This window comes from Lathamus discolor, chromosome 9 (assembly GCF_037157495.1).
Source record: "Lathamus discolor isolate bLatDis1 chromosome 9, bLatDis1.hap1, whole genome shotgun sequence".
NCBI lineage: Eukaryota > Metazoa > Chordata > Aves > Psittaciformes > Psittacidae > Lathamus > Lathamus discolor.
The window spans coordinates 6,490,191-6,507,717 of NC_088892.1; the positions used below are offsets into that span (position 1 = coordinate 6,490,191).

At 48.5% G+C, this 17,527-nt stretch overlaps 1 protein-coding gene across 1 annotated transcript in view; it reads right to left on the reverse strand.

Moving 5' to 3' along the window:
• Positions 1–1,802: 1,802 nt before the first annotated feature.
• Positions 1,803–17,527, reverse strand: part of TRPC5 (transient receptor potential cation channel subfamily C member 5) — a 64,949-nt gene continuing 49,224 nt past the window's right edge. Inside the window, exons 7-10 of the mRNA XM_065689708.1 lie at positions 6,666–6,872; positions 6,448–6,489; positions 3,930–4,019; positions 1,803–3,231 (exon numbers count right to left, since the gene is read on the reverse strand). Of these exons, the coding sequence (XP_065545780.1) occupies positions 2,497–3,231; positions 3,930–4,019; positions 6,448–6,489; positions 6,666–6,872 (1,074 nt within the window). The 3' untranslated portion in view covers positions 1,803–2,496. The remainder of the gene's footprint in view (positions 3,232–3,929; positions 4,020–6,447; positions 6,490–6,665; positions 6,873–17,527) is intronic.

Below are 17,527 nucleotides of genomic sequence, written 5' to 3' on the forward strand. Positions count from 1 at the left end.
ACGTTATAACCACTGCCGGTTCTCAGGGAAGACTAACGCCTTCCTGCTGTCCAAGGATAGGAACCCTGCTTCTGTCCCAGCTTCAGTGGATGTCTCTGCACAGCCGTGCTTGAATCGTTTTCATTACTCCTTATACAGGAAATACCATAAAGATTTGCTGGCCCCATGTCAAGTAGAGTTCATAAACTGCAGTGGGGTTGGGTGAGGCTTAAACTGATTCAAACCCCCTGTAGCAGCTCTTGCTCGTGTCCCTCTTTGCAGAAACGTGCTCAGTTTGGTTTATTGAACTGCAGGGCTTTTATCGTGAGCAGCTTTGGAAGCTGCCTGCAGTCGGTGTGACTGCAGCTCTCAAATGACAGGGCTGCTGGATCTCTTGATGAGGGATCAGCAAGCTGCTTCTGACCTGCACATTCTACAGGTCTCCTTGTGCAGCACCCAGGTCAGTTTGCTCAGCCTTTCCTCAAGGAACAGGAGATGCAGTTCTCAGACAGCTCTAACAAGCCTGAAATCTGTCTATGCAAAAATACTTTTCACTCTGCCTTAACTAACACAGACAGAGGCTTAAATATTTGGGACTTTCTACCGCATGCTGGTAACAAGAGTGGTGTCATAAGCAAGGAGTACAGAAACGTTCCGGAGTCTCTGCTCCTTGTTGCTGATTTTCCTTGACACCAGAGCTGACCTAGAGCCACAGTCTCCTCCCTGAGGTCTGTACTGAAACCTGCCCACGGGTCCGGTGTGTTGGCACTTGCAGTGCTGCTAGAGGAGCTGGGCTGCAGCATTCACATTTACCTCTGATGCAGGTGTAACCTTTAGGTACCGCTGCGTAGGTGCCCAAAGGGAAAGGCAGGTTTCAAGCCCTGGCAGAGCATGGGGGAATGGCTGTCATGAGAAACCCCCCTCCTGACCCTCGTGCTGCCACCAGCGCTGCTCATGCCCCTGTGGTCGCATCTGACCAGCACCAATGGCGGTGTGGATTTCCCAGCATTATGCTTTTACAGATGCAATTCACAACCAGTTCACACAAGAGGTGATGTTCTGGCCGCCACCCCTGGGATATGCTCCAGCTCCTGTAACCTCTCCTGGGAGCTGAGCCTGAAGCGTGGCAGCACGAGCGATGTAACAAGGCTCTGTCATACGGGAAGGACATTTCTGAGCTTGGGACTTGCTTCCTCCAAGCAAGCAGCTGACTTAATACCAGCTCTGGAGTGGTGGCAAGTGCTGATCTCTGTGTTCCTTAGCAACACCACACAAGAAAGTTCAAGTATCACATGGTTAAAACTAAAATAAATCGCTGTTAAAAAATGAACCATTTTGCCCTTGATGGGGTTGTCTTCTCCCCATGCTGATGCTCCTTAGGACAAAAGCAGTGACAGTGCTAGGCCCTGTGCTGACACTGCCACAATTAGGGAAAGAAAAGATAACCTCTTCCGCTGCACTCCTTTTTGCTGTACCTTAGCAAAGGAACTGCAGAGACTTTCCAGGCTGCCAGATGCAGTTTGAGCTGCTATTGCTTAGATTGCTTGTCAGAAATGCAGCTCATGGGCCCAGGGAAGATGCTCTCTCTTAGCACTTGCCATCCAGGAGGATGGTTTCCTTTCTAAAGCCTGACATCCATCAGAGAGGCAGCAAAAGGTAAATGCAGCAGTGGAATGAGATTAGGAATTTCAAAGGGCAGATGCAGCTGAGCGCTGGGTTTGGCTCCATGTGAAAACCACACTGAGGTTTGGGTTTCGAGCAGCCATGGTCGGTTCAGGGGCAGTTCACCTATGCAGAAATTGGCAGCAAGGCCAGGTGCTGGCTTCCATCCTAACTGGAAGGTCATTCTGCTCACTACGGGGGGAATCTCTCATGGGAATTGGGTAAATGAGCAATTCATACCATGTTCTAGTGGATGGATGATCAAAGGGGTCTCTTATTCAGTAACAATTTACAGTATTAATATAATAAACAACCTGAAACCCACACACAACCAAAAGACTTGGAGGTCCATATTGCTTAAAGAAAACAAAAAAGCCCAGTTATAAGTTGAAACCCTTTCTAAAAAGATTTTAAACATGATTCTCAGCCTCCTGCTAAGCCACTGCTCACCAACTGGTTGTGTGGATGAGGAAAACTGAGCAGGATGCAGACCCAAAGGGCTGGATAGCAGCAGTGAGAGCCCAGTGGCAGTGGGATGATGGTGACAGTGCAGGAGGAATCCTTTCCTCGGCCGCCAGCGTGTCTGAAGTCTGTGGGGTTTGAAGACAAGACTGCATCTGAAGGAATTCCTGTGGGTTACAGTGAGCTTATCAATGGTGAAACCTTTAGTTTGGTATTTGTGAGTGTAAAAACAGTAAATGGAAAAGCTGCAGATGGCTATAAAATAGGCTAGCATGAGTCTGACACTTCTTTCCCACCTGTGGACAGAAAGGAAATGGTAATGCTGAATCAGATGGGAGCAAACCATTACAAATAAGGGGCTAAGTTCTGCAGGGAGTGCTAAGATAGCTTTACTTATAGCCGAGTCGTGACGTGATCCTCCTGCCCATCTTTCCACTGGTTTATAAACAAGTCACAGGCCTCTCCCCATGAATCAAACACATCCTCTGATGAGTCTATGAGTTTGGAGTTAGAGGAACAAATACTGGAAGCACAGTGAAGGGAGCTGGTACAAACCACAGGGCACTCCTTGCTCTGTCCTGTAAGTCTCGTGTTCCCACTGTAGTCCACCTCATTGAGGTTAATTTCACTTTTGGAACAATTCTCTTCTTTCTCTTTATCAATCTGAGAATATTTAATGTCTTTCCACATGTAGTGTGGCTGAATAATTCCATCTGAAATAGTGTACATGGGTTCTGAGTTTGGTTCAGGGACGTGTCCATTCATCTTGGAGAAAAGCAGGCCCAGTCTCTTAAAGGACTCCTTCTTGGAGCTGGAAAGTCTCTGCACTCTGTTTCCATTCCGGACGAAGGAGCGCTTACTGATCCCGTTGCTTTTTGGCTTCTCTTCCACCATATCAATCCCAGACATAGTTTTAATTAGAGCAGATACATTGAAGTCCTTTTTTTTGTTGGCTACATTGAAAGACACGCTCTTGGCTTTAGGTTTTTCCCCAGCACCATCCTCATTTGTTTCATCCTTTTGGGACACCTCTGTGCTGCTGGTAGAGTAACTTCTCCTCTGGGGCTTCCTGTTTCCTAAGAGGTCAAGAACTTCATAGCGAAAACTTGAGATGTCCTGTTTTAACTCCTAGGGCAAGAGCAGAAATGAGTTACACTCAGCAGCTTTATCCGTGACATGGAAGAATGATCACGTTCCCTTGGGAGACCTGTTCAGTTACGCAGATGGCTGATAGCAAATCACACTTGCAAGAACACCAGATCCATCATCATTACTCAGTGACACACAAAAGAAAGCATTGGCAATCCCAAGAACTGGAGACCTCCCAAGGCTGTGGGACCAGCCCCAGTGATCAACCCCCTCTGCCCACCCCACCACCCCCTCCAAGAAAAACAAAGGTCAAATAAGACAGTTCCAGAAGAGGGGAAACTGCTGAAACTCAGGGGCAGGAATCCTGTTTAGTTGATAGGCCCAACTTAACATGTTGGTGTGTGGTCTTCATGTCCATTAACCCAGACTCATTCTTTGGCTCTGCCTGGGTTAGGGTTAGGAACATGATGTTGACTCAGATCAGATACTTCATTCCTACCATTTCCCAATGCTTTTGTCTACAGAACACGCAGTAAAAATCTGGGGGTGATCATATGAGAGGACACTCAAGTAATATTTCCTGCTCAAAACTGCCACATGCACATCATCTAGATCCCAGCTCCAGTAACAGTCCTATTCCCACAGAGGTTGCAGATCATCCTAACAAGTAAGCGTGAGCTCTGCAAGCTGCTACTTGTATAAGTGTAATAAATTATCATTAAGGAATAACGAATTACCTTGAAGTTCTCTTCAGTTAAACCTTCGTTGGTTTTGGAAGTTCTTATCATTGCTGCAACGTATCTTTTCACTAGGTTTCTTATCACCTCCTGGAACAGGAAACAACACGAGGGATTCAGACACTGTTCTTGCTGCACTTCCCCGAGTTCTGACCCACAGAACTCTGTCCCAACTCTGATGACTAGAAAGAAAATCACCCTCCGTTAGAAGGAGAACTCCCTCTTTTAAAGAGAACAAACCTTTGGAAAGGTTTGGAAAGGTCTCTTTGCAGGCAAAGAGTTGTGGTCAATGGCTCAGTGTCCGGCTGGAGACCAGTAACGACTGGTGTCCCTCAGGGATCGGTGTTGGGACTGGTCTTGTTCAACATCTTTGTCACTGACATGGACAGTGGGATTGAGTGCGCCCTCAGCAAGTTTGCCGATGACACCAAGCTGTGTGGTCCGGTTGATACGCTGGAAGGAAGGGATGCCATCCAGAGGGACCTTGACACGCTTGTGAGGTGGGCTGATGCCAACCTCATGAAGTTCAACCACGACAAGTGCAAGGTCCTACACCTGGGTCGGAGCAATCCCAGGCAGGGCTACAGGTTGGGCAAAGAAGAGATTCAGAGTGGCCCTGCAGAGAAGGACTTGGGGGTGCTGGTCGATGAGAAAATGAACATGAGCCGGCTGCAGTGTGCGCTCGCAGCCCAGAAACCAACCGTATCCTGGGCTGCATCAAAAGGAGCGTGACCAGCAGGGCGAAGGAGGTGATCCTGCCCCTCTGCTCTGCTCTTGTGAGACCTCACCTGGAGCATTGTGTGCAGCTCTGGTGTCCTCAACATAAAAAGGACATGGAACTGCTGGAACAAGTCCAGAGGAGGCCACGAGGATGATCAGGGGCTGGAGCACCTCCCGTATGAAGACAGGCTGAGGAAGTTGGGGCTGTTGAGCCTGGAGAAGAGAAGGCTGCGTGGGGACCTCAGAGCAGCCTTCCAGTATCTGAAGGGGGCCTATAGGGATGCTGGGGAGGGGCTCTTCATCAGGGACTGTAGTGACAGGACAAGGGGTAACGGGTTCAAACTTAAACAGGGGAAGTTTAGATTGGATATAAGGAGGAAGTTCTTTACTGTGAAGGTTGTGAAGCACTGGAATGGGTTTCCCAGGGAGGTTGTGAGTGCTCCATCCCTGGCGGTGTTCAAGGCCAGGCTGGACAGAGCCTTGGGTGCCATGGTTTAGTGTGAGGTGTCCCTGCCCATAGCAGGGGGGTTAGAACTGTTTGATCTTGAGGTCCTTTCCAACCCTAACTATTCTATGATTCTATGAAAGGGTTATGTACCTTCCACCTTGAATGCTCAGCAGGTAACTACAGCAAACAGGCACTTTGTACTCATTTTGTGTGTGTAAAAGCTGTCAAGAAAAAAATCTGGATGTTCTTGAGTGTCCCCAAGCTGTCTAATGTCAGTTCTTAAGGTGACCAAACTTGTGGATGTGCTGTGTGTGCCTGTTTGTTACAGTGCAGGTTTTTGGCAGGATGCGATCCATTTTGCTCTGTGTTCATGAATCTCTTTGCTCACTTTACATAAGCAAACTGGTACCTTAAGCTCGTACATGTATCTGCGCTGGCAGCATACACAGAGGTGGATCTCTCAGTACCCAAGAAACTACTCCAAACCTTCCCTTCATTTCCCCCATTTCCTAAATAGGGATAACAGGTCTGAGCAACACCAACACAGTCTCTGCACTGAGGTTTTACTGGGAGGTTTGTGTAAAAGCTCCTGCTGTTGGTACCCATAAGCTGTGCTGTGAAGTCAGGAAATACCAAATGTCTGTTGTCAAAGGTGACTCATTACAGCAAGCACCAACCTCCGAGAAAAATACTCTTTAAAAAGCAGATGTCTTAAGTAAGACAAATCACTGATGGCTTTTGTCAGTAACCCTAAGGTACCACCTAACATTCTGGAGAGCACTGTTTTCCCTTCCGGCACGCTGGCATAATGCACCACACTGAATGCAAGTACTGAAGCTGCTTTTAATAGTTTCATCCTTTTGTAGCTTGACTTTAATGAGCATTTGATGACAGGCAGGCTGAGAATAAACAAACCCATCGAAACTCAACAAAGGGACCGTTCCTCCTTCCTGAGCTGTCCGAAACAAATCCCAACCACTGTCTGAGGTGGGGATGCTTTACAAAAACAGCAGGAGAGGAACAATTCAGGAGTGTGTAAAAACACTGCAGAAACAGATTTAAGCAGGCTGCTGTGACAGCCTGGTCCCTCTGATGGACCTGGGGGTGTCATCTTTGACTTGTGCTGCCAGACTGATACCCAGCAAGTTTTCCACTACTTCAGAGGGGGTGAAAGGCAAGGAGTGATTTACTCAATCATCCCACCTCCAATGAGGAAATGTTTTAATCCATGCTAAGCAAAATCCTCTGAGGGGACCTGCACTTACCAGAATACATTGCAGAAGCAAGAATGGAGGTATGAGAAAATGAGCAGGAAGATAAAACAAGACCTTTGTGTGCTCAAGAGTTTACCTGGTAATGTTGATTCTGGATCAGGTTGTCAGCATGCCGCTCCTGGAAAGGGAAAGGCACAGACATGTTACCTGTTCAGTCCCGTCTTTAGTGCTCCTGATGGCTCCTAGCAAGTTATGAGCCAGCAACCTACTGCACCAGCAGAGCAGGGGCCCTTGTGATCTGCGCATGCACAATCACCCTGGAAAAGCGAAGCATAAACCCACGCAGCTCCTTACTGTGAATGTTTTGAGGTTTTCGTGCCTCTTCTGTTCATTGTCAGAGTCACTGCCTGGGCACAGGTGATTGTGAAGCCACTTGCAGAGGTACCAGACTGACTTGGGACTTGGGATGATGTTAAAAGGAGGAGGCAGAGTGGCACCTTCATCAAAGTAACTCATCCAGAGCTTCGTCCGTGCAAACTTCCACTCGATATCCGCATGGTCCTGTGGGAGAAGGAGGGAGACTATCAACAGCTTCAGGCAGGCTCTGCATGGCCGAGGAGGTGGCACATGAGCCATAAAGGGAGCTCTCCAGCTCAGGCAGAGCAGGAGCGCTTCTTCCATCTCCCTTGCTGGGGGTGTACTTAAAGTCAATGTGAAATGTAGCCAGAGTGTCGAAATACCAACCCCTGAGGAACGAGATGACAGCAGTGCTCAGCAGAAGGAATTGCAGATGCTAAAGCCCAGCTTCGTCCTTAGAGGCTGTGCTTGTATTAGTTTGCCAATACAAGAAGCAAGAAAACACTTTTCTTTGCTTTTTGTTAGCACTTTCATTGCACAAACCCTTGGTTTTCGTGCCTAAATCCAATGAATTCTTGCTTTCTTCCCTAGGAAAAGATATTTCAGAGTAGGGTTTTTTTGTTTCTTTTTTATAGCATCCATGAATTCAGCTCTTACAAGGAAGCGACACATTTTATGCATGCCGTATTTTACATCTTGCCTCTGCATTATCCTTACACAAACCAGAAGACATTTTACTGTTTGTTTTATTCCACTTGTATCAGCACCACGCTAGCTTGCTGTGCTCTAGTGGTTTTCATCCCCCAAAGTAACGGTGGAAAGTCAACAGCATCACTTTACAGCTGCACTGATAGACACACGGTCCATACAGTCACTGCCAAAGGAATACTGAGGCTGTGCAAGACACTGCCCTCAGACTGCAAAATGGTGATCCCCAAATCAAGGTATTCCACGGAGTCAACAGGCTCTTCTGCTCAGTAACAAACTGCCTATTCCCCCCACCATCAGGGCAGAGCTCTCTGCCTCCAGCCTGCATTCAGAGAGCTGCTGCAGCAGCATTCAGAATGGCTTTTGTGCTCATTTGGAGTTAAACAGTACCACCGGTTTGTAGGTTCTGCAGAAATCCTGACGTCAGCCAGAAGAAGAAGGAAATAGTTTGAAGCCTTCAAGCCAGGCAGCACTGACCACAGCTAACAACGGGACACTGAATTGTTCCCACTGCAGAGGACAGTGCTGAGCTGATGGTTACGACATTTTAGCTGTTCAGCATTTCTGGCAGCAGTACCTGACAGGAGATTAAACCAAAGCCGTGGTGATCTGAGCTAAGGAACAGCACAAGGTAGGAGGAAAGGACAGCTTCAACCAGGCTGGAACAAGCAGCCCTCTTGAGTGAGGGATGCTGCAGCTCTCAGAAACAGGCACTGAGGTGCAGGACAGGGGGTTTGAGTAAAATATGGGTGAGAATTAGGCCCAAAGAATCACTACACCAGCTTCATGGCTGAGCTCCAGTGTTCTGACATGGGGAAATGTGCTCAGATCTGGACAGTGAGGTGCAGCTGAACTCCGGTTTAGTGGTGTATTCAGATTATGTGCAGCTCTCGGTTTAAACCAAGAGCCTCAGTGGCCCAGGAGCACATTAGTCTCTGCAAATGGCCTGAATCAGCCTAGAACACTACTGCTCCCCTGCTAACTTAGTGCAAGGGCTGTTTTCAAGCCACAGGTAGGCTCCGAGCAGCAGCCTGCCATGCCCCTTCTTACCTCACACATTATCAGTCCCCATAAGCAAGGAAATTGCAGCATCACTGTGAAGCATTAGACGCTGATGCTGATGGAAATGAAGCTCTGGGTAGTAAAAAATGCAGTTTGCAGCAGTAACTGCCACTAAGAAAACAAAAGAACAAGCATTGCTCATCTCTGCTTCATTTGTCTCTTCCTGCGTGAGACCAGCACTGAGTTATTCAGCCCTACTGTGAGTAAACCTTTCCCATGTGGCAACACTGACAGCACTGGGGCAGCTGCAGAGTCTGGGGTATGGCAGTAGCTGAAAGAGACTGCAGAGACTGTTGTTCTGGATGTGTGTTCTTTGTCAATACAGAAGCAGGTGTGAATCTGCTCCAGTGTGAACAGGACTGAACAAGGTCCTGTTGAGTCAGAAAGGAGAAGGCAGCTTGGAGAAGGTTGTAAATCCACCCTGCCATTCTACAAAGGCCCATCAAAGGCTCAGTGTGGTGGGATCAGGTGTGGTGACTTGGCAGCAGTTCCCTTCAGCACCTTATGAAAGGGCATGTCCTGGGCAGAGGCAGTTTAGCAGGGGCTGTGGATGCTGTCTGCAGAGGAAGGTAAGGCACAGCTATAGCTTGGGGATTGCAAATGAGTGTCTGGGAAAGGAAGAAAGGGGCTAAAACTCTCTTCTGTGCAGTGGTTTCTTTTTGTTCCTACAGTTTTAAATACCTGAAGGGGACCACACGGGCTTGACCAAGGACTGAATGCAGGTTCAGGGCAGTGCTGTGGAACTTAGTGGGAGCTCTTCATTAGGGAAGTCTTGTGGTTGTTCTGAACAAATCCCTGCCGATGTCAGTGTCTGTGGGTGAGGCTGGTGGGCACCGGCTTCAACCCCGCCTGTATTTAGTTCTTCCTGTGCTGTCTCGGTCAGTGAGTGCAACACAACCTCTCTGGAAAGACAGGCTCTCCATACAGAACTCAAAGTGTCTTTTCTGGTTGCTGCTGCTGCTATGAGTCCCCGGGGTTTACAAGCCCAGCCTGTCTCAATTACTCACCTTGATGTTTTGAGGACCTGAGCAAATCAGATGAGAGCTCCTGGCAGCAGTTTTGTGTTGCAAACACAGCAAAGAGACATTGCAGTTTTACTGAGAATGCCTTTGTGTGCCAGGAAGCCATTTCCTTGGTTAGAGCTCTCTGTAGTGCTGTAAGCACTGAAACCTACACACAAAACTACAGTTTTCCTAACTCCCCTCCCTGTGGTGAGTACCAGGAGTACCGTGCTTCACCAGTCACTCAGTACCCAATGCAAAGTTGAAGCACTCCTGAGCTACAGCCGCTATCTCGGTCACTGCACTGGCTGTGAACATGGCCATGGGGTCCACCAGATGTGCTCCAGGTTTTTGGAGCATCTCATAGAATCACAGGACGGTCTGGGTTGGAGGGGCCTTAAAGCTCCTCCAGTTCCAAGCCCCGCCACGGGCAGGAACACCTTCCACTGGAGCAGCTTGCTCCAAGCCCCATCCCACCTGGCCTTGGACACTGCCAGTCCAGACCCTCTGTGGAGGGTGCTAGCTGCTGTGGTGCTGCGCTGGCTGCTGATTTACAGGTGGGCCAGAGGAGGTGGGTGTTGGAGCCCGCTCCCAGGGACGTCCATCATGGACACAACCCCGGGAGCCTTCAGCGGAGTGGGTTCCGAAGAGAAGGCAGGAGGCGGCGCGGCGCTCCGCGCCTGCACAGGCAGCGCTGTCAGCGGGCGCAGCGCGGAGCCTGGCTGCGCAGCGCTACGAGATGTGCCCTGCAGCGCCCGGCCGTGGTGAGGCGCTTCCAGCGCCGCGCAGTAAGGACGGGCTCCTGCGCTGTCTCGTACAGCGCTGCCGGATGCCAACTCTTTGGTAGCATTCACGGTAAGCTAAAGACACACATCCACTAATGCTGCGAGTGTGACCGTGTTGCTGGGAATTTAAAACCGAGTCTGGATTTCTCTGTCCTCTCTTTGAGCTCCTGTTGCTCTTGCCCTTGTTCTCATCACCATTCACTTTTAAGCACTGCTCAACATTACAACTATAAAACATTCCCCTTCTTAAGAGGGCCAAGCCCTCAAGCTCAAAGAACACATGAACTGAGAAACCAGCACTCAGCTTCTCCGTGAGAACAAAAGAAACGTGTGACTTACTGTCACAGCGTGGATGTGTCATACTGGCCGCATAATCCTCTTGCAAGTCTCTGCCATTTGGAGTGAGAATTACTCTCCCATAAAGATTTCCCCGTGGGATCGCTGCAGCCATCTTACTGTAGCAGTTGTGAGGATTTTCTGATTCACTCAAAGTGATGTATTCGCCGATGTGCCACGTTTTAAATAATTACCTGCTACACTAACGGTCCAGGGTAACTCCAGCATTCATCTCCATCGCTGGGTAGAAAATCTGTTGTTTACATCTCATCAAATCTTTGCTAGAAAGATCACCATCTCCTCACTGGGCCATATGGTTTCGATCATCCTTTGCCAAGTAACAGCCAGTTTCTCAGCTGGTACTGACCCAGGCAGCACAGACCCAGACTGTTCCAGTCCTCTGCGTGAGGTGGTTTCCACTGCCACAGCCTCTTTGTGTGTTATTTCAGCTCCCCTGTGGCTGGGAAGCTGATGGAGGAAAAGGCTGCTGCTTTCAGCACACAGGGGCTGAAGCACAGGGCTGTCCTGTGGGAAGCCTGTGGCAAAGCGGGGCACAGGAGCCTGATCTCGTGACTCCTGAATTAGCATCCCTGAAAGCACTGGGGTAGTTCTGAGTTCAGGTTATGAAATGGATTGCGGCAGCTCCCTGCGCTCTGCTGTTGCACCCTGTGGTTAGCTCTGGATTAGGCTGGTGTAGAGCCATGGTACAAAGACACAGCTAAAACACATTGCTGAGGTGATGGTAATGCTCAGCAGCCAGGCACCCCGAGAGCTTCAAACCTACCCACTGCAAAACAACCACACGATAACCAGTTACTTAAGTTCCCCTATGCTACACAGGTGTGCTGAGAAGTGTGTTCCTGGGATACAAATCCTCCCCGTGCCCGTTAGGAAAGAATAAAGATACCCAGCATCTTTCTAGCTGGCACAAAAAGGGCTGCGTGTGCTTTTCCTGTGTTTTATGATACAACAGTCAGTGGGCTAAGCTGGAAATCAGGCTGCTGCCTGTCAGATGCAGACACAGATGGCTGTGATGATGCCCTTGGGACTAGGCTGTCTGGCCATGGCTGAGTGCCTTGGAAGGAGGCACAGGAAGCTTTCCAGTTGTGCCGGGAATGCTGGCCGAAGCATTTCTGCGTCAGGAGTAGCAGGATTGCTCCCTGCTGCTGTCCCAGGAGGTGTCAGCAGCAGCCCCATGAGATTAGGAGTGCCCAGGATGCGGTATTTTCCTCTAGGAAGGAAGAAGGAGACACAGAGTTCACCTTGAAAAGGTGATCACCAGCATCTCATCTGCAACCTATGGAGAAGTCATTAAACTCTCTCTAGTATATTTCTATCTCAAGTGCCTTTTTATTGCTCTTTGCTAAATCCAGAGCAAGAAACAGCACAGAAAATACATCAGCTTTTGGGCAGGCTAGCACAAACAATATACCCTGGTGTGTCCTGAATAGGAAGCATTGCAGAAAAGGGGTCAGGGGAAAGTTATGCTTTACAGAACCTGACACAGGCGACTCTTGTGCAGTTTCAAAGCTGCTCATTTTGTAATACATGGTGGGCAAACTGGTGGTAACATCAGCAGAGCCGGGGGGTTTAATGACGAGCTCAGAGCTTGGAGCAGCAAAAGCCTATTTGAGGTAAATGGTGTTTGATTGTTTCCAAAGAAAAATATGTCATAGAAAGAAAGAAGAAGTCTGTGAGAGAAATCAGGCACCTACAAAGGCAATTAATGCACAGGTAATTCAGCTGCAGCTGCCAACAAATGACTCTGCTTTCACAGCCGGGGATGACATCCTGAAGGGTAAGAATTTAATAGGATCAATCTCGAATACAAGAAAAATTACTAGAGGAGGACAATCCCGCAGTAGCAGGAGCAATTAGAGCAGTGAGGGAATGAGGCAGCCAGAGAAGAGATGAAAGTGCTGCCTAGCACACAATGACCGGGTAAAGCAAATGCAATCCTCACCAGCCATCCATACCATGGGAGCTGTGGTGGCCCTGGGACAGACACGCACTGCTTGGAAGAGGGGCAAGTGGCAAAGCCTGGAGAGAACCAGCCCACAGCAGACTCAGACCAGCACATACAAAGTGAAGGAGCACTCAGATGAGAGGGAAAAGGTGCCTGGAGAGCTGCAGAGCAAAGCCCATGCACGAGCACTCAGCGCAGGCATGGGCAGGGAGAGCTGCTCCCTGCGGCCCTTTCTGCTCCAGCACAGGAAAGGAAAAAGGATGTGAAACATAGGCAGGTCCTGAAGAAATACTCATAAATAAACACCAGTGCTAGGATACAAGTGAATTCTTAGGCCACAATACAGATAAAGACTTAACTCCAGAAAAGCACACTCCTTATCTGGTACAGGCAGATGGCAGCAAGGCCCTTAGGTGAGGGAATCAAACAGCGCAAGGGAGAAAAACATCAAAATTGGAACTTTCACACAGCAGACATTTCATAGAATCATAAGATCATCCAGTTCCAACCCCCTTGCCATGGGCAGGGACACCTCACATTAAACCATTCCACTCAAGGCTCTGTCCAACCTGGCCTTGAACACCGCCAGGGATGGAGCACTCACAACCTCCCTGGGCAACCCATTCCAGTGCCTCACCACCCTAACAGGAAAGAACTTCCTCCTTAGATCCAATCTAAACTTCCCCTGTTTAAATTTTAACCCGTTACCCCTTGTCCTGTCACTACAGTCCCTGATGAAGAGTCCCTCCCCAGCATCCCTATAGGCCCCCTTCAGATACTGGAAGGTTGCTCTGAGGTCTCCATGCAGCCTTCTCTTCTCCAGGCTGAACAGCCCCAACTTTCTCAGCCTGTCTGCATACGGGAGGTGCTCCAGCCCCTGATCATCCTCGTGGCCTCCTCTGGACTTGTTCCAGCAGTTCCATGTCCTTTTTATGTTGAGGACACCAGAACTGCACACAATGCTCCAGGTGAGGTCTCACAAGAGCAGAGTAGAGGGGCAGGATCACCTCCTTCGACCTGCTGGTCACGCTCCTTTGGATGCAGCCCAGGATACGGTTGGTTTCTGGGCTGCGAGCGCACACTGCAGCCGGCTCATGTTCATTTTCTCATCGACCAGCACCCCCAAGTCCTTCTCTGCAGGGCCGCTCTGAATCTCTTCTCTGCCCAACCTGTAGCTGTGCCCAGGATTGCTCCGATCTAGGTGTAGGACCTTGCAAATAAGCCATCAATGGGACTGAACCTTAAACCCCTGAAAGCTGGATAAAGATCCCAGTCATGGCAAAGCCCATAAAAGAACACATGGTAACAGGGAAAAGTAGGAAAAGTTTCCTTAATTTTGCAGTGTCCAAGGCCCATCACTTCAAACAGATCAAGGGAATGGCCAGTTCAGTGTCAACAAGACAGAGCACAGCGACAGCATTGTGTAATGAGATGGATAAAGGGCTCCATCCTTGGAGCATAGCCAAAGAGACTTGGAAATTATGGGAATGAGGCAGGTCACTGGTTGCAGTAGAAAAGAAAGCCACTAATGGCTTGTGAATACAGAAGGTCCAGGGAAGAGCACAGACACCACAGGCAGAGCTCCCTGATGAGCTGCTGCTCCAGCCATCACTTCCCAAGATGATCTCCATACTGTGAGCTGGCTGATTTTCCCAGCTCTGGGCAACCAGTTTGTTTGTGCTTGGAAAATGCATGCTTTAGCATCTCTGCTATTTATATCCTCCATGTGCAGAATATACTCATAATTAACAGTTTTATTATAGCTTGACTGCGCTACATTCCACAATGTATTTAGGTTATATATATATATATATATATCTCAATTACCTTTCATCTCCCACCAGCATGTTGGATAGAAACAAAGATAGCTAATGAGAAGGCCAGGGAATATTATAATTGAGAGAACACAGAACTGCGGATTGTGCTGGTTTTAGTGCAGTTAAATTATGGGAACTGACACCTTTCTTATTTCAGTCATCTCCCAGCAAAGTTCAGTTTTTATTTTAATAGCCAAATAAATCAGGGCAGGAGGAAGGTCCTGCAGACAAACAGCTCTCCAAAAAAGCCTCAGCAGGAAGAAACAATGAAAACGATAGCACTAAGGCTTTGTTCTTCCTGCCATCCATTCCTCTCCTTTATCACTGCCTGATAAGAGCCTCTTTTCTTGCTGAAGGTCAGAGAGATAAGGTGCATCTGTGCTGGTAATGTTAACTATCTCCAGCCAGGTCAAAATCAAGTAATTCGCACATGCCCATAGAGAAGTGGTGGGCTGAGAAGGTCTAACCCAGAGTGCTGACATAATTCTATGGCATAAAGAAAAGCACTTCCCCTCATGTCTACCTGCACCATTTCCAGAGCGTTACCTTTATTTCTGCAGCGCAGCTCAGCCTGGGATTTGACCAGGAAGGAAGAATTGTCTTCAAATCCATTGCTGGACTGGTGGGAGCCAGATACAGGGGAGAATCGGGTACTTCTCTGTGCCCCTCTTTATTTATTTATCCTTTCTTTTTTCAGTTCCCAAGAGAAATTAGTCCCAAGAAGAAAAATCCCAGTTCGGATCCACATGTGGATTCCAGGTCCCAGGATCCGCTCTGCGCCGTAATAAAGCTGTGATACCAGCTGGGAAACGTGATGTCAACTGCGACAAAGGTATTTAAAGGTCTAACAGTTTATTTAATGTGTTCTTTCAGGCCACTTGTAACTTTCAGGTCTGAGCTCTGATTATGAATAATCACCAGCTACATTTGACGGTCTTTGCTGCTGACTCCTGTGCTACAGGAATGCGCAGCAGAGTATCCGGTCACATGGAGCTGACCGGGAGGGTAGGAACACAGTGAATTCCTGATGGCTCTGACCCTGGGAGCTCTTTTCCTGTGTTGCTGGAATTCCCCTGAATCAAAGCTCTGCCTCACTGTCTCTCCTTATGCTTTACAACCTTTTTGTGCACATACATACACAGCCCTTACGTCCCTTCCTCAAGTAGCTAAAAGAACGCAATGATCATTCCCAAACTCCCATAGTCGAGGAATGAAACTGTGTACATGGACTCAGGTACCAGATGCTCTAGTATTTTTGCCGGTCATAAGCTGCCTTTCCTCAGCAAAGCTTGGCTATGTCTTGTACCGAGTCTCTAAAGGTCGTCTCACCAGCGGGAGAAGCAGGTGCCCAGCACCTCTGGAAGTCAGCCTGCTTGTACAGTCACGTAATGCAGCGCCTGAGCTGAGCGGAGCTGCCAGAAATTGAGTAATTGCTGAAAAATCTTAGTTAACATCCCAGTCATTTAAATATACCCTTGAGCCCGGAGAACGGCACCCATTATAAATGTATGAGATCGCCCAAGTCTCCAAGTGAATCCTGAGCCATGCAGATAGCACCGCGTCAGGGGATGAAGCTGACTCTGAAAGCAGGGTCTGAGCTGAGGAGCTGCAGGAGTCTGACCAGAGAACAGAAACACAGTCCAGGAGCCACAGCACAGCATCCAGGTTATCAGACATCTTTCTGTTTAATTGGATGGAGCTGAATGTTTCCTATTTCACCTGTAATAAAATCAGCATCCACTTATTTGCTGGATTGCAGTGTGTTGGAAAGGAAATCTCTGAACCACTGGCATCTAAACAGTCATGTTTCAGGGGATTCTTAATGTAGCTGTTGCCATTGCTCAGCACCAGCTGAAAGCTCTTCCAAGATGAATTCTTTCAGTTTTTCACTGCTTTTTCCTCAGTAATTTTTTCCTTTATCTTTCACTTTCCCTCTTTTCTTCTGCCCTTTTAGCTAAAGTCCCCCTGATGCAGAAGCACAAGATAATGCTAATTGAGCTTGTCAGGCCTAAATAAAAGACGGGATAATGCAGGGGGCTGCAACCTATGTGGTTCCATCTGGATACTTCAACTCCTGTCATGTAGCAAGAGCAAAACCTTGCTGCGCTGCTTTGCACGTAATGGGCAGAGAGTCATTGACCTGTCATGCGGGGCACTGGTGTGTTACCTGCACCACAGAAACCAGAACCCACCGGTGTAAATGCCAGCAAATTCCCTGTAATATCTTAAACCAGGCAGGGGTCACCTGCAGATTGCAAGCTTATCTTGTTTTTCACTTAAATGTAATGGGTTTGCTCCTCTAAGTCTCGAAATGGTTTGGCCGTGGTGGTACACGGGGTCAGGTAAATATCTGGGGTGTCAAAGATTAAAACCAACAGCCAGCATTAACCTGCTGATCCTGACGACAATACTCTCGTGAGCAGAGGTTTGCAGGACTGGGCTCTAGGATGGAGGATTAGTTTCGTCTAGTCTAACAGCAGAAGAAAGATGCTGCATGTGAAGTCAGAGCACACTGAGTGCTTCCATTTAGAGGCTCTGCAAACACCAGATGAATATTAACAACTTGATTCAAGTCCATGGGTTATATGTAATTAGGCCAAAGCCAGCAAAAAGACAAACAGTTCTACACCTTCAAATGAATACTTGAGCTTGCTAACAAAAAGTAATTAACTGCCTGCCAGTCTAGAGCAAGGCTCCGGGCTGATTTCACACACAGGCCGCTAGCTGTATGGCAGCATCCTGGCACGCTGCTGCTCCAATGTTTTTCCCTTCACTTTCAAATGAAAAGCTGCTGGGGTCCCCCACATCGAGTCAAAAGCCACAGAGAGAGCATCCAGCCTTGGGAATCGATCCCACTCCTCTAAAGATGTGCTGCAGCTACCCAGGAGGGACCTGGAGAGCAGCGGTCCAGCGTTTCTCGACACGTACCGCGCTCCACAGGGAGATGTACCAGAAATCTGCCCGTCCAAATGTCACAAAAGGCCTCGGGTATGTTCAGGAGAGCTTGTGATTTCAATTAATTATTGCTGATGACACGGATGAGTTCTGGGAGCGCAGTAATTGAGATCTGGGTAAGTACAGCTGCATTGCAGAATGAAGCAAAGACTTGAGCACATTACCTGCGCTGCCTCTGCCTGTGGGCAGGGACCAGCAGGATGCGTGGGCTGGTCAGCTGGAGTCCCCA